Raw genomic sequence first — 17,627 nt, 5'->3', positions numbered from 1 at the left:
GCATCTTCGTTCTTTCTCAGGTTTGTGATGAAATGAACGGCCGCTGGGTTGGAAGCCATGGTCCCATGGCTACTGAGGAGAGCATTCATGGTCCCATAGCTACTGCAGAGAGCATTCATGGTCCCATGGCTACTGCAGAGAGCATTCATGGTCCCATGGCTACTGCAGAGAGCATTCATGGTCCCATGGCTACTGTGGAGAGCATTCAGACTTTGAGACAATGGGGAGAAGAAAGTCTCCATGGCAGAGATTGTTTCTTTCTCATCTCCACTTTGAATGATACCCATGCCAGTTGATAGTTTTATGGTGAACAACAAGTTTAAGTAATTGCCCCCAGCACCTAGAAGATCAGGATGGCCAGGTCAGAGTAGAGCACACGATGCTGGCTAGGTCTTTGCATATCTGAGTTGTACTGGGATAACCCTGCCTCTCCATGCAAAAAACCTACAGGTGTTTTTACTGAGATGTCTGTTTGTCTTTCTACATTTCCCTAAGTACATTGTTCTGGGTGAAGCATCATTCAAGATCACCTCCATACTAGGTGCTGAAAGAAGTGGAAAGAGGGGAAGGCATGCATTTGTAAACCCGTGTCTCCACTGTGTTCTATAAAGTTCCAAGACAAGCCAGGGTTACACACTAGTGAGCTGACAACCACTTGGGATGCTTCTGCTGGTAAAGCCTCCGGCTGGTTGAAGTGGAACGGACATTCTGTTAAGCTCTGCTGCCTCAGTAATCTCTTGCCATTTGTAACTGCTGATGGTCCAAACACTGATTAACTAGCCAGGGGCATAGAGTCATCTTACTGTCATTATCCACAAATGTGCCTCATCCCCTACATCAGCCATAGCTCATGGATCCGACCACTAACAAATCTCAAGCCTGATACTGACCAGTGGGTGGCCAAACAATGCCATGATACCATCATTCTTGTCATGATTAAGTGTGGCCATGGCCTCAGGGTCATCCATGACCTCTATCAAGGATGGCCATCAATCTAAAGCTTCTTATGTGAAGGCATTCATGACCTGTAAATATAATGGACGCATTCTGCAGTTTGAAACAGTAAGACTTGATAAGTGTTCTCTCTTTAAAAAAAATAGCTACTCTTATGTGTGAATGCATGTATATACATACATATGGAAGCCAAAGGTCAATACTTTTTGAGACAATTTACTAGCTGAGACATCTTCATACTCACCCCTCCCGCTTTTAAAGGATGAAGAAGAAGTTCTAGAATCCTGGATGAAACAAAGCAACATCTTGTTTTTGGGATGGATGGCTGACACCTGGCAGGTACAGTATTTAATACCCTACCAGGTTCTCCTTATAAATGCCTCCCTGGCATCATTATACACATACACATTTCCAAATCTCCTAGATGCATGGGATGATGTCCTGGTTAAGAACCACTGTGTGTGTGTGTGTGTGTGTGTGTGTGTGTGTGTGTGTGTGTGTGGTGTCTTGACACTTTCCAGAGGCATATGTTGCAGTAAGGGAACCCCTTGGTGCCAGAAGACCACCAGAGTAGCCCTAATAGTTACTTCACTTTAACCGTAACACCTCTTCTGTGATTCACTGTGCTGGTTCCCACAAAACTCTTTCATGTCATATGCTGCTTATTCTTATTTTTTTAAAAAAAAAGATTGTGTGTGTGTGCAGGGGGGTGCACAGGCCAGGACACATGTGAAGGTCAGAGGACTCTTCTTACCTTTATCTAGATACTGAGGACTGAACTCAAGCCCCTTGTAAGGCCTCTGCAGTCATGCCTTCAGCCACCCTCCAGCCATCTCAATGACCCTCCAATCATTTGTTCTGAAAGGCTAGCTGTTGCCTCTCCATCTTTGACAGGGAGAGCATCATGTAGGGAAGAGTGTATTGCTGGTTTCCATCTCACACGGGAATAATGCAAGAATACACACATACAATCTTGGGTTAAGGCAGAAATAATTCCTCAGCAATGTGAACTTGAGAGGGTCCTAGAGTCACTGAGGGAGACACTGATGTCATAGCCTACTGTTTGTTAATATAGCTGCCCTTGATGTCATAGCCTGTGTTTGTCTCAATGTCACCCACCACTCCAACTGTGGCCCCTAAAGTCAACCTCTTCTGTAAGTCCTGGCTAATAAACACTGTTCTGTCTTGCTGCTTCCATTCATCTCTGGCAAATTATACAAATGCTTATGAATCTCAAGAAACCCCATTCCTTAGGAAAAGGGTCCTGTTTCATGTGTCCCATGATTTCTGAGTCAGTTACACTCTGTATGTCCCCATAGTTCATGCTTGCATCTCTACTGCAACATTTATGCCTCCCCAGTTACTTTTGGGTCTTGGTCACGGCCAACTCTCCCCAAATTGTAAATTCCTAAGAGCAAGAAAAACTTTATCCTTCTTTCTGATATATCAAAACCAGAAATGTATCCGGAGTAGCTACTCAACCAGTGTTTGCTGAATGAATGAATGAATGAATGAATGAGCAAATAAGTGACTATAAATTGGGCTACTACACATACATTTACAAAAGGAAACAGGATGTTTAAGTAGAATAACTTGAACTTAAAAGCTAGAGATGGTTCAAGTTCAGGAACTTGAAAAAGAGATCTGCTTGTCCAGCTAGAGCTGATGTGCCAACGGCTCTGTCAGATCACACTGACAGCATGTCTACAGTGAATGAACGGGCAGACGTTATCGGGACCTTTACTCCAGAGATAATGAGAATGAAAGCCACAAGGCAAAACTTTTCCATGCCTGACATACTTTTTATAACTTTTTTTTAAAAATAATTTCAGCTAAAAAGCTATCGTCCTAGTATTCCGAAGTAAGCCCTGTTATGGTGAATGGCTAGATGCCATTTTAATTTTTGTTGATTCCCAAAACTGATTTTGAGCAATTCCATTTTTACCCCCCTGTTCTATTTTTAGAATCCGTTTGCCCAGTCATCAGAGCTAACAACAGCCGTGCCAGTGATCTGAGCAGCTGATTTATCAGTACAGGGGCCCACTGATGGAATGGCAAAGCAGCAAGAGGCACAAAGGACCTGAGGCCCACGATCTTGTATGGAGGTTGAAATAAGGAAATTCTGTTTTATTGGCTCCTAAATGTCCTAGCAAGTTTTTGACAGAAGCACAGAGAGAAAACGGAAACAAACACCTTGCTGGGAATCTTTCCTTAAGGCGCCGACCTTGACGACAGCAATCATGCCTTGCTCAACAGTCAAAGGGCACTAGGTCACCTCCGCAAATGGTGTGGTAAGCGAACCTGCAGTTCCCAAGGGAGACAAACAGAAGCAAACACATCCCGAGCCTGGCTGAGGACTCTGCCCTCGTCCACGTGCCTGCTGGAGCTGCCAGGTCTCTTTCCCTCCCAGGCAAAGAAAGCCAGTTGTGACAGTCCACCTCTCTGTCTCATGGGGCCCACAACTGTCCCTTTAAACACTCCAGCCCGTTCTGTTCTCCTTTATCCAGCCACTGTGAGCAAGATCAGAACATGCGCTGGTATTCTTCCTGGGAGGATTTACACAGACTCATGTATTGACTTCTGTGACGTAATCAAGCAAGCTTCTTCCTCATTTTGAGATCTTTCTAGAAAATCCTTCCCCACCTGCACAGGAAGTGACTACATTCAGAGGGATGCAGCCAGCTTGGCAGCTAAATGAAGACTACATGCAAAATAAAAGAAAGGAAAACACCCTTTTATATATGCCTTGCTGGAGGTGTGTCATTGTGAATCACAGAAAACCCTAGAAAAGTAAGAGAGGTGTTGCAGAGTTGTTGGCAGGCTGGGAAGTGTGGCCATTGGATGGCTGGTGGGAGGGGGTGTTTCACTAGAAGTTCTAAACCTTAGTGTCTCTCTCTCTCTCTCTCTCTCTCTCTCTCTCTCTCTCTCTCTCTCTCTCTCTCTCTCTCCCTATCTCTCTCTCTATCCTGTCTCTCAGAATCTTTTTCTCACAAGACACTAGAAATATACAGGGGCTGTGATTAATACTTCCCTAGGGCATCTATATTTCTCAGAAAGGGAAGCACTTTGGTGTGATGAAATCCAAGTATTAAACAATAGTGAAGCTTTGGCAGACAACCAACCAAAGACCCTGCTGCTTTTGGAAGACAAATCAAAACAAAAGGGGTACTTACTCCCCCCACCCCACTCCCACCCTCCTGTCACCCCCCCCCCACTCCACCCCCCCCCCAACAGCAAAATAGCTTTTCTTTTTTCCAAAGTCCTAAGAGGCACAAACAGGAAGCAAGAAGGCATGGTGAAGCATCTCTCGGAGTGCTCTGCTGCCCTGTGCTCAGGTGATGACGGTGGGTCCTCTCCGGCCAGTCCTCTCGTGAATCTGAGATATTTTCAATGCGATGGCGATGAGCGGGCTCAGCACTGCCTGGAAAAGAAAAAAGGATGATAGTCAACTTGAAATCAGCTAGCTTCCGTACAGGCGTTGGATGGATCTCTACCTTAGAGATGTGGATTTGAAATCAGCTAGCTTCCGTACAGGCGTTGGATGGATCTCTACCTTAGAGATGTGGATTCAGAGTGCATTTTGCAGCTTGTAGGCAGTGACTGGAATGGGCCGGACACAGAAGCAGGACAGAAAACTGTTCTATGAGGTCTTACCCAAGCGCAGAGAAATTAACTAATGGTGGGGTCATACGTAAGCCTACTACTAAACAAGACTGTGAATTCAGGAAGTCTGGAAACCTCCATTCTTTCTCTGATACATTAATCCCTTCCAAGTTATAGCCCCATCAAACCCTTGGCCACATTCAGTGTGAGGGCAAAGCTCATTGCTGGTCCTCCCACCATACTGAGAACATTCAGGGTAGATGGCACCGCCACCGTGCTAACACTGTAGAACGGGTGGATCCATCCTGGCTACTGAGCTTCTTCAGTCTTCCCAGATGGGTGGGGTGGCTTGGAGAGCTTTGGAACACAGTTCAACAAAGGACCAAACATCACTCCTTGACCTTCCATTGCTTCTCTGGTTTCTGAAGAGCAGAGCACATACGCCAGGCTCACCCATAAGACATAAATTACAAAGCAGTGGGGAAGCTGGTCTGTCTGCGTTCTTCAATCCTGTTACTCCCACAAACAAGAAACGCTGTTCATGCTGACCTTTAGCTCTTTGCCTTAAGACCGACCTCACCTGAGGACATTCTCATGTATACTTTTACTAAATGTATGCATACAGTGCACTCCTGTTTATCAAACAATCTCCTGTCTCAGTGTGGATTGTGCATGGAAGTATAAAGCGAGTCCATGTAGAGACAAAATTCAAAACAAAGGTATTGACAGAGAAGAGTTGGGCAGTAGTGGAGTAAAGAAAAAGTAAAGATTCCATAATTCTGGAGAATGAAGTCTGTGCTGAGAAAGGGGCATTTAAAAACTGCAGCGTGTTCAGGTTTGCAGTCAGACCAAAGATCATGCATGCAAAGGGTCCAGATAGCTCAAGTAGTCTCAATGTACTGAGTCCTCAGAGAATCCTAAGAGATCGAAAGCCAGGCTGATGTGAGGGGAACCTAAATGCTAGCTAGGGTGGAGTCCACTGATGTAATTCACTATGCAGTGGAGGCCATTACCATCCTTGGAGCCAAAGGTTATCCTAGTCAGAGCAGTGGACATACTAACCTGGGGGCATGCATTTCATATAATTAAACCATACGACCTCCATCATGAACAACCACAAGTAATTTCACTTCATTCAAATAATTGAACCGAAATGTTTTCAATATAATTACCAAAATAAACAGTAAGATTTGAGAACACATATAGAGACGTTTACTATAAAGAATGAAATTCAGTGATTTGCAGACAACAGGGAATGATGATTTATTGAATTAGATGTGCATGAGATGTTGTAAAATATTGGTGAGAAATCAAAAAAAAAATTAAAAGGATTCTTAAGCTGGCTTATTTCATGATCCCTTTTAGGTTCCAGTTGGGAGATGTTTTCGTGCACTGTGTATTCATGTGCTGATTTCTGTACCCAGAAATCGGTTGCAGTCTGGACTTTGGGAAGGATGACTCAGCATTTTGTAAAACCTTGTTTCCTGTCACCTCCTGATTGGTTAAATCAAGAGCTAATTAGCCTACAGCTGGGCAGAAGGGAGAAGGTGGAAGAAAGTATGGCAGGGTCTCTGGTGGGCTGACTGAATGGAGATGAAGGTGCTAGAACATGACTAAGATGGCAGGTCACAGGTCACATGGCTGGGAAGGAGACCAGGCCAGCATAGTTGGGTTAGAATAGCTCAGAACCTGCCCGGCTTAGAGCCCAAAGCTTTTAATAAATATACCCGGTCTCTGTGTCATTATTTCAGAGCAAATGTGGGTGTAGAAAGAGCCTTGCTTTTACAGGTTCTATTGGTCCTAAGTCAATAGGGATAAAAGCTGGACATTAGAGAGGATGAAACAGGCTCACAAATTTAAATAGTGTACTCATATTCAAAGAAAAGTGTCCTGACCCAAACCTAAATGACTGGAAATTGGGCACATATATCACACATGTGCTGTGAAGTACACAATAAGCAGAACATGTACTCATCAGGACATGTATGGATCATGGCATGTATGCACCAGGACATGTATGTACCAGAACATGTATGCATCAGGGCATATATGCATCAGGACATGTATTCACCAGGATACATATGCATCAAGACATGCATGCACCAGGATATGTATGTACCAGGACATGTATGCACCAGGACATGCATGCACCAGGACATGTATGTACCAGGACATGTGTGCATCAGGGCATATATGCATCAGGACATGTATTCACCAGGATACATATGCATCAAGACATGCATGCACCAGGACATGTATGTACCAGGACATGTATGCACCAGGACATGCATGCACCAGGACATGTATGTACCAGGACATGTGTGCAACAGGGCATATATGCATCAGGACATGTATTTACCAGGATACATATGCATCAAGACATGTATGTACCAGGATATGTATGCACCAGGACATGTATGTACCAGGACATGTATGTACCAAGACATGTATGCACTTAGTGACTTCTCTGAATTCTTTTGGTACTAAAGAGCTGAATTTGTCTTATACTCTGATATACATCAGACAATGAGGCCATCAGTGGCAATCAGGCCAGCTCACAGAAGCAGATCATGGCGACACCTTTACCTTCCTTTGTTAACTGGGCAGCCCTCACTCAAAGTGCTCAGAATCCCATTTCCAGTTTCTTTTCTATTCATTTGGTAATATATACCTAAATAATGAAATATCTTGGGGTAGAATCCACCTCTAGAGACAAAATCCATTTTTGTTTTTCACACATGCTTTCTGTGACACATAACCCAATGTAATTTTATATGATATTCTCCATACACCTTCATTTTCACTGGGACTGTATCACATGAGTCAAAATGAAGAATTTTCCACTTGTAGCACATTGGGCTCAAACAGTTTTGAAACTGGGACCATTTTAGGCCTTGGGATTTGGGAGTCAGTGTGCTACACCTACACCACACTCACTGTTAGTGCGGCTAGAGCACTCTTCACCGAGTTTCTCTTCCTTTCTCACCTGCTGGCATCAGACCCTCTGGCCCTATCCCCACAGAGGCTCCTCGCCCATACCCTCCTCCTCCTCCTGGGTTTTCCTCTAGCATGGTTTCCTAGGTGACCATCAGCTTCTCCCAACCTTGTTACCCCAAGCTTCCTTCTGGAAGTGATCTTCTGTTGTACAAGTCTCACATGGCTTCTCAAACAGTGGTTAGCCATTCTCACGGAGGGTGGCTGCCAGGCTCCTGATGTGCTGATAACCCTCAGTCTCTCCCCCTATGTCATGTCATATATCTATCTCTATTCTAATATACCCAAAATTAATCAAGGGGGACAAGAAAAAAATGCCTATAGATAAATCACAATCCAGAGCTCAATATAGAGAGAAATCAAATAACAAAACAGGCCTCCATAAAAATGCTTTTGAGGGGGAAAATCCCCCTCCAGATTAAAGTAGAGGGAATACTCCCAGGGACATTCACCAAAGTAAAACCAAGCCACTCACAAAGGCCACAAGGGCAGGCGCCATCTGCCTCCTTCTCTATCCCCCATCCCCCCACTTTTACCGTTGATCTGGGTCTTTAGCCAAGAGATGGCATTTATATTACAAACCTAACAAAACTATGAGAATCATGAAGATGACTGTCCTAATTATTCAAATGTGAATTCCATTTGGCCCCACACTGGTGGCCCCTAGAGCTCATGGGGTGGGGAGGAAGTGAACAGGCTGGCCAGCTCTGTGGGTTCAGCTCGTGGCTGGAGGACATGGGGCTTCTCGCCTTCCAGTGTCCTGCCATGTAGATCCAAACTAGCCTGCACAGGTTCCTAGGTTAAGCCTCACGGGAGTAGGCCCCTGCTCACGACTTCCCTCTCCTCTCTTCTCTGCCTGTACTCACCTCACTTTTCATTCCACCAAGCACACTGAAAGGGATGGGGAATTGCCAACTAGTTTAGATCCCTGCGCACCCTCCCAAAGAGTCCCACTATGTCCTTGTGTATCTATTCACTGGGCATTTCCATGGCACATCTCAAATTTTTTTCTTTGTGCAGAATAGACTTGCTAGTTTCATGGGAGATGACTCCCTACCTCTCACAAAAAAAAAAAATAATAAAATTTTTTTTTAGAAGAAATAGATCTAAAAGACTGAAGCCAGAAGTTTAAAAGTAAAATAAAGACTGTAATCTGTAGAGTCTCTTTGTCTGAGTCTTTTCTTTCTCTCACCTACCAGGCTGCAGAAAAATGTGACATTGCTGTCATTTACAGCAATCCGAGTCCCCGTGGTTGCGACAGTGACATGCTTCAGTTTGGTGCTCTGTTTGTAAATGTTCCTTAAAAATGAAGCCAAAGCATCAATGGGGCTGCTGAGGTTGTCCAGCAGCCTGAACCCATGGACCAGCCAAGAATCACCTAAGGATACTGTTGTGGGTTCTACTCAGACATAGAGTGCTTGTGTTCCTATGCATCCTGGAGTCTGTAGCTCCAACAAGCTTCCCAAGTGAGCCTGATATAAACACAGACCCTCTTTTGAAGCATTGTGTTCTTGATCCTAGAACAGGAAGAACAGGATAATGGTTAAATGGGTTCTGGATCCCTGGATCACCTGGCTCTACCCTTCATGAGCTGTGTGGTCTGGGTAAGTCATTTACCCCTCCTTAGGTATCAGTTTTTCTTTCATGGAATAGCAGTAGAGAGGTGTGGGGCTAAGCCAGCTAGGAGGTAGGAAACAGGACTGTCCCAGGCACCCAGAGCAGATATATAGGTGATTGTTGTCATTAAAAACCCAGAAAGGAGTTGGAATGCGCGCACGCTGGTAGTCAACCAGCTGCTATAGTCTATGGTCTTTTATTATAAACTCAACACACACTGTCCCAAATGTCAAATGAATGCCTCTAGAGTGCATTCTAGTTCAAAACAGCAACTTTCTGTTGTGTCTGACTGCCCTTCTGGCTCTGGTGACTTGTCAGCCTGCCATTTGGATTTCTGACCCTGGGGATGGCCAAGAGGACCATGCCCTGAATTCATCATGGCTCTTCCTGAGAAGCTGGCCTTTGCCATGATATGATGGGTGTGTCAGTAGTATGGAGTGCACACACACTGAGCTATTCCTGAATGCAACTTTACAGTAAACATATACTTGAAAGTTTAGGGCCAGAAATACCCTCCCTGGATAGGATTTAGGTCTTCAAAACCCAAGCCATGATTTAGACATTGTTTGAGCTTGCCTCTGAGGAGTCATATATTAAGTTTTTCCTTGGGAGATGGTGAGCCTTTAAATGTTGGGAGATGGTGGGCCTTTAAAGGGTAGAGCCTAGTGTTAGGTCTTTAAGCCAGATGATGGAATGCCCTCAAAGGGATTATGTTCCCACAGCCTCTCTGGCTTCTTGTGTAGAGTTGGAATCCCCTCATTTGATACCCAAACCTGCTATGACACTATCTTCTGTTAGGCTCTCACTAGAGGCAGAACAAATCAGGCAGCCAGATCTTGGGCTTTTAGCCTTCCAAACTGAGCCACATGGACCTCATTTTCATAAGCAGCATCTTAAGATTTTGGAGTTGGTATTTTCCATAGCATTCAGCTCATCTTGACTGATGATGGTACTCCTCACTACCATGTAACAGAAAATGCTATCTTAAAAGTAATTTCCAATCAGGAGTTATGAGGAGTGGGGCAATGTCTTGGAGACTCTGCTGTTGAAGTACTTTCTTTTAGGCCTGGATCCATCTTTGTTATACTGCATACTCTGAAGGTCACTGCTCTAGGTCAGGGCTAAATATCTCCCAATGATCAATGTGTTAAAAGACTTGGTCTTCCAAAACAACAGCCTACAGAATGGGAAAAGATTTTTACCAACTCCACATCTGACAGAGGGCTAATTTCCAATACATATAAAGAACTCAAGAAAGTAGACATCAACAAACAAAATAATCCAATTTAAAAATGAGGGACAGATCTAAACAGAGAATTCTCAACCAAGGAATCTCAAATGGCCAAGAAGCTCTTAAAGAAATGTGCAACATCCTTAGCCATCAGGGAACTGCAAATCCAAATGACTCTGAAATTTTATCTCACACAAGTCAGAATGGCAAGCCCTTAGTGGTTGTGTTAAGAAGTCTGACTTTACCAAAAGCATGAATATGAGGATTTCAGCTCCAGCCATTTAAGTCACTCACCATCAGACACTGGCATCATAGAGCTAGGTATGATGGGAAAACTATACCAGAGCCCTGTTCAAATACCTGGCTCATGGGATCCATGCACACATAGACTATGTTGCTCCAGTATGCTGCTAAGTAGTGAGGAAGCTTGTTAAGTAACATCAGCTGATAATGACAGCCAAGGCCACAGTACTTTGGTGGGTCAGGAAAGAGTTAAGGGCTGGCTGAACGATACAGGAGACTCTACAGTGAGTGCCTTGACTGCCTGTAACAGTGGGACCTGGCTTTATTTCCACCTCTAGCACAAACTAGACAGGGTATTTAATCTCTTGTGCCTTACTTTTCAAATTGGAATCTAATAATAGCTCTATGGCATATAGAGTCAGAAGCATGAAACAAGATGATATATGACAGTGCCTGTCATATAGTAAACATTCAATTAATGGTAGATATTCATGTATTAATAATATTATTATCAAAGGCTCCCAGGCAGTTTTCAGTCGTGATCCTTTTACAAGCATCAAGTAGCTCTCAGATACAGGATGTTTGGCTGATTCTTTCCTCTATGGACCAGCAATTAATATTCAGATCTGAAAGCCATATCCTGCCTGCCTTTAAGCTGACACCCAGCCACAATTCAGAGCTGTTCTTTCAGATTCGTGCTAATGAGCATGGATGAAGGGATCTTTTTCTCAACTCATCACATGGCAGGGGGCCTCTTGGTCCACACATTCCACAGCTAACAACAGCATTCAAAAGCAAGCTGGCACAGTGGTTACCAGGCAGGCAGACATACACAGCCTGTTTCTCAGCAACATCCTACCCTGTAGTTGGGGCTCTGTCGATGAGGTGCCCAGGAGGTCTCACCCAAGTACATGTTTAAATGCACAGTAAACTCTACACACACAGTATCTTCTCCCTCTTGCCTAAGCAGATCAGGACATCAGAATATCTCCTAGCTGGGCTTAACTCACAAGCAATACAAACTGAAATATTGGCTTTGATTTTGGATTCTGAGGTTTCGATTCATCGTGAAGTTTTTGGTAGTGGACACTGAGTACCCACTACGAATCCAACACCATTCTGAATCCATATGCCAAAATGATCTTAAAACTGGACTTTGAAGGGATCGTATGTTGCTTTCTAGATGAGGAAACTGAGGTCCAGAGGCATTGGGTTGACATTCGGGAAGTCTCAGGTCTTGTTAGTGCTCTGATCTGAGCCTCAAAGTTGGGCAGCTGCTAGCACAGGTGACCCTCATCCATACATAGGGAAGTTTTCCTTTCCTGAACACTTTGTTGTTGCTTTGGTTTTGGGGTTTGGGGTGTGTGTGCAGTGAACTTTATTGATGGTATTCAAGAGAGTAAGGCTCCCTGAGCTCCTTCCTTATTCTGGGGGTCTGGAATGAACACTGAGGGAGATGCTCAGTGTCAGGGCTGAGCAGCCCAAGGTCTCTCTCTTGCTCTTGTGTCTTGTGTCTTTGCTGGGGTGGGTGGTCCAGTGCTTCTTTCTCCTTGGAGGCCATGGAGTCCAGGAGGTCTACAGGCCTGTTGCTGTAGCTGGACTCATTGTCATGCCAGGAAATGCTATTTACAAAGTTGTTACTGAGAGTAACTTTGATGCCAGCCCCAACATCAACGGTGGAAGAGTCACAGAGGATATCCTGCTCTTCATCATAGCCTAGAATGCCCTGTAGTGGGTCTTCGGATGCCTGCTTCACCACTTTCTCAATGTCATAATATTTAACAGCCTTCTCCAGGTGGCATGTCACATTCATGATGGATACATTGTGGGTAGGAACATGGAAGGTCATGCCAGTGAGCTTCCTGTTCAGCTCTAGGATGACCTTGCCCACAGCCTTGGCAGCACCAGTGGATGCAGGGATGATGTTCTGGGCAGCCTCATGGCCATCATGCCACAGCCTTCCCAGAGGAGCCAGCCACAGTCTTCTGAGTGACAGTGATGGCATGGACAGTGGTCATGAGTCCTTCCACGATGCCAAAGTTGTCATGGATGACCTTGGCAGGAGAGCAGAGGGCTACTAAGCAGCTGGTGGTGGAGGATGCATTGCTGACAATCTTGACTGAGTTGTCATATTTCTCATAGTTCACACCCACACAGATATGAGACATCAGCAGAAGGAGCTGAGATGGTGACCTATTCAGCCCCACTCTTCAAGTGTGCCTGGCCTTCTCCATAGTGATGAAAATACCAGTAGGCTCCATTGTCGAAGATCAAGTGACCGTAGGTGTGTGGGTTCATTTCTGGGTCTTCAATTCTATTCCATTGGTCTATTTGTCTGTCACTATACCAGTACCATGCAGTTTTTATCACAATTGCTCTGTAGTAGAGCTTTAGGTCTGGCATGGTGATTCCACCAGAGATCTTTTATCCTTGAGAAGAGTTTTTGCTATCCTAGGTTTTTTGTTATTCCAGATGAATTTGCAGATTGCACTTTCTAATTCGTTGAAGAATTGATTTGGAATTTTGATGGGGATTGCATTGAATCTGTAGATTGCTTTTGGCAAGATAGCCATTTTTACAATGTTGATCCTGCCAATCCATGAGCATGGGAGATCTTTCCATCTTCTGAGATCTTCTATAATTTCTTTCTTCAGAGACTTGAAGTTTTTATCATACAGATCTTTCACTTCCTTAGTTAGAGTCACGCCAAGATATTTTATATTATTTGTGACTATTGAGAAGGGTGTTGTTTCCCTAATTTCTTTCTCAGCCTGTTTATTCTTTGTGTAGAGAAAGGCCATTGATTTGTTTGAGTTAATTTTATATCCAGCTACTTCACCGAAGCTGTTTATCAGGCTTAGGAGTTCTCTGGTGGAATTTTTAGGGTCACTTATATATACTATCATATCATCTGCAAAGAGTGATATTTTGACTTCATCTTTTCCAATTTGTATCCCTTTGATCTCCTTTTGTTGTCGAATTGCTCTGGCTAGGACTTCAAGTACAATGTTGAATAGGTATGGAGAAAGTGGACAGCCTTGTCTAGTCCCTGATTTTAGAGGGATTGCTTCAAGCTTCTCACCATTTACTTTGATGTTGGCTACTGGTTTGCTGTAGATTGCTTTTATCATGTTTAGGTATGGGCCTTGAATTCCTGATCTTTCCAAGACTTTTATCATGAATGGGTGTTGGATCTTGTCAAATGCTTTTTCCGCATCTAACGAGATGACCATGTGGTTTTTGTCTTTGAGTTTGTTTATATACTGGATTACGTTGATGGATTTCCGTATATTGAACCATCCCTGCATCCCTGGGATGAAACCTACTTGGTCAGGATGGATGATTGTTTTGATGTGTTCTTGGATTCGGTTAGCAAGAACTTTATTGAGGATTTTTGCATCAATATTCATAAGGGATATTGGTCTGAAGTTTTCTATCTTTGTTGGGTCTTTTTGTGGTTTAGGTATCAGAGTAATTGTGGCTTCATAGAATGAGTTGGGTAGAGTACCTTCTGTTTCTATTTTGTGGAATAGTTTGTGAAGAACTGGGATTAGATCTTCTTTGAAGGTCTGATAGAACTCTGCACTAAACCCATCTGGTCCTGGGCTTTTTTTAGTTGGGAGACTATTAATGACTGCTTCTATTTCTTTGGGGGATATAGGGCTGTTTAGATCATTAACCTGATCTTGATTCAACTTTGGTACCTGGTATCTGTCTAGGAACTTCTCCATTTCATCCAGGTTCTCCAGTTTTGTTGAGTATAGCCTTTTGGTAGAAGGATCTGATGGTGTTTTGGATGTCTTCAGGATCTGTTGTTATGTCTCCTTTTTCATTTCTGATTTTGTTAATTAGGATGCTTTCCCTGTGCCCTCTAGTGAGTCTGGCTAAGGGTTTATCTATCTTGTTGATTTTCTCAAAGAACCAGCTCCTTGATTGGTTGATTCTTTGAATAGTTTTTCTTGTTTCCACTTGGTTGATTTCGCCCCTGAGTTTGATTATTTCCTGCCGTCTACTCCTCTTGGGTGAATTTGCTTCCTTTTGTTCCAGTGCTTTTAGGTATGTTGTCAAGCTGCTAATGTGTGCTCTCTCTAGTTTCCTTTTGGAGGCACTCAGAGCTATGAGTTTTCCTCTTAGAAATGCTTTCATTGCGTCCCATAAGTTTGGGTATGTTGTGGCTTCATTTTCATTGAACTCTAAAAAGTCCTTAATTTCTTTCTTTATTCCTTCCTTGACCAAGGTATCATTGAGAAGAGTGTTGTTCAGTTTCCACGTGAAGGTTGGCTTTCTATTATTTATTTTGTTATTGAAGATCAGCCTTAGTCCATGGTGATCTGATAGGATGCATGGGACAATTTCAATATTTTTGTATCTGTTGAGGCCTGTTTTGTGACCAATTATGTGGTCAATTTTGGAGAAGGTACCATGAGGTGCTGAGAAGAAGGTATATCCTTTTGTTTTAGGATAGAATGTTCTGTAGATATCTGCCAGATCCATTTGATTCATAATTTCTCTTAGTTTCTCTGTGTCCCTGTTTAGTTTCTGTTTCCATGATCTGTCCATTGGTGAAAGTGGTGTGTTGAAGTCTCCCACTATTATTGTATGAGGTGCAATGTGTGCTTTGAGCTTTACTAAAGTTTCTTTAATGAATGTGGCTGCCTTTGTATTTGGAGCATAGATATTCAGGATTGATAGTTCCTCTTGGAGGATTTTGCCTTTGATGAGTATGAAGTGTCCCTCCCTGTCTTTTTTAATGACTTTGGGTTGGAAGTCAATCTTATCAGATATGAGAATGGCTACTCCAGCTTGTTTCTTCATACCATTTGCTTGGAAAATTGTTTTCCAGCCTTTCATTCTGAGGTAGTGTCTATCTTTTTCTCTGAGATGAGTTTCCTGTAAGCAGCAAAATGTTGGGTCTTGTTTGTGTAGCCAGTTTGTTAGTCTATGTCTTTTTATCGGGGAGTTGAGTCCATTGATATTAAGAGATATTAAGGAAAAGTAATTGTTGTTTCCTGTTATTATTGTTGTTAAAGTTGGCATTCTGTTCTTGTGGCTGTCTTCTTTTAGGTTTGTTGAGGGATTACCTTCTTGTTGTTTCTAGGGCGTGGTTCCTGTCCTTGTATTGGTTTTTTTCTGTTATTATCCTTTGAAGGGCTGGATTCGTGGAGAGATAATGTGTGAATTTGGTTTTGTCGTGGAATACTTTGGTTTCTCCATCTATGTCAATTAAGAGTTTGGCTGGGTATAGTAGCCTGGGCTGGAATTTGTGTTCTTTTAGTGTCTGTATAACATCCGTCCAGGATCTTCTGGCTTTCATAGTCTCTGGTGAAAAATCTGGTGTAATTCTGATAGGCTTGCCTTTATATGTTATTTGGCCTTTTTCTCTTACTGCTTTTAGTATTCTATCTTTATTTAGAGCATTTGTTGCTCTGATTATTATGTGTCGGGAGGTATTTCTTTTCTGGTCCAGTCTATTTGGAGTTCTGTAGGCTTCTTGTATGTTCATGGGCATCTCTTTCTTTAGATTTGGGAAGTTTTCTTCTATAATTTTGTTGAAGATGTTTGCTGGTCCTTTGAGTTGAAAATCTTCATTCTCATCCACTCCTATTATCCGTAGGTTTGGTCTTCTCATTGTGTCCTGTATTTCTTGGATGTTTTGAGTTAGGATCTTTTTGCATTTTACATTTTCCTTGATTGTTGTGCCGATGTTCTCTATGGAATCTTCTGCACCTGAGATTCTCTCTTCCATCTCTTGTATTCTGTTGCTGATGCTGGTATTTATGGTTCCAGATTTCTTTCCTAGGGTTTCTATCTCCAGTGTTGCCTCATTTTGGGTTTTCTTTATTGTGTCTACTTCCCTTTTTAGGTCTAGTATGGTTTTGTTCATTTCCATCATCTGTTTGGATGTGTTTTCCTGTTTTTCATTAAAGACTTCTACCTGTTTGATTAGGTTATCCTGTTTTTCTTTAAGGATTTGTAACTCTTTAGCAGTGTTCTCCTGCAATTCTTTAAGGGATTTCTGTGCTTCCTCTTTATTGTCTTCTACCTGTTTACCAGTGTTCCTTTGTATTTCTTTAAGTGTGTTATTAAAGTCCTTCTTGAAGTCCTCTACCATCATCAGGAGATATGCTTTTAGATCAGTGTCTAGCTTTTCTGGTGTGTTGGGGTGCCCTGGACTGGGCGAAGTGGGAGTGCTGGTTTCTGATGATGGTGAGTGGTCTTGGTTTCTGTTAGTAAGATTATTACGTTTACCTTTCGCCATCTGGTAATCTCTGGGGTTAGTTGTTGTCGTTGTCACTGTTTAAAGATTGGAGCAGAAGCTGTGTTCCACTCACCAGCAGTCTCAAAATCCTGTGGCGGGGGTCGTGGGTAGCTGGCAGTACCCTGGTGCTGGTCCAGCCGGAAGAGGCCTGTGGTCCTACTCAGGCTGGTTTTCTGCTTCCCTAACTAATGCAGTCTCAGGTCCTGCGCGCAATTGGATTGGAGCAGAAGCTGTGTTCCACTCTCCAGAAGTCTTAAGATCCTGTGGCGGGTGTTGTGGGTAGCTGGCGAGTGTCAGCCGACCCTGCGTCCTAGCTACCCTGGTGCTTTTCTGACCGGAAGAGGCTTGTGGCCCTATGTAGGCCGAATTTCTCCCTCCCCAACCAAAGCAGTCTCAGGTCCCACGTGATTGGACTGGAGCAGAAGCTGTGTTCCACTCACCAGCAGTCTCAAAATCCTGTGGCGGGGGTCGTGGGTAGCTGGCGGGTGTCAGCCGACCCTGTGCTCTAGCTACCCCGGTGCTGATCCAGCCGGATGAGGCCTGTGGCCCTACTCAGGCCGGTTTCTGCTTCCCTAACTAATGCAGTCTCAGGTCCCGCGTGCAATTGGATTGGAGCAGAAGTTGTGTTCCACTCACCAGAAGTATTAAGATCCTGTGGCGGGTGTTGTGGGTAGCTGGCGAGTGTCAGCCGACCCTGCGCCCTAGCTACCCTGGTGCTTTTCTGGG

The 17,627-nt window shown here is 43.6% G+C and overlaps 1 protein-coding gene across 1 annotated transcript in view; it reads right to left on the bottom strand.

The window, feature by feature from the left end:
* Window positions 1-4,174: 4,174 nt before the first annotated feature.
* Pgm5 (phosphoglucomutase 5) overlaps window positions 4,175-17,627 on the bottom strand; it is a 171,231-nt gene continuing 157,778 nt past the window's right edge. Inside the window, exon 11 of the mRNA XM_021152015.3 lies at window positions 4,175-4,375. Within this exon, the coding sequence (XP_021007674.1) occupies window positions 4,286-4,375 (90 nt within the window). The 3' untranslated portion in view covers window positions 4,175-4,285. The remainder of the gene's footprint in view (window positions 4,376-17,627) is intronic.

The sequence above is a fragment of the Mus caroli genome, unplaced genomic scaffold (assembly GCF_978045245.1).
Source record: "Mus caroli unplaced genomic scaffold, Mus_caroli_1 scaffold_20, whole genome shotgun sequence".
In the NCBI taxonomy this organism is placed as follows: domain Eukaryota; kingdom Metazoa; phylum Chordata; class Mammalia; order Rodentia; family Muridae; genus Mus; species Mus caroli.
This window is presented reverse-complemented; position numbering and strand designations above follow the sequence as displayed.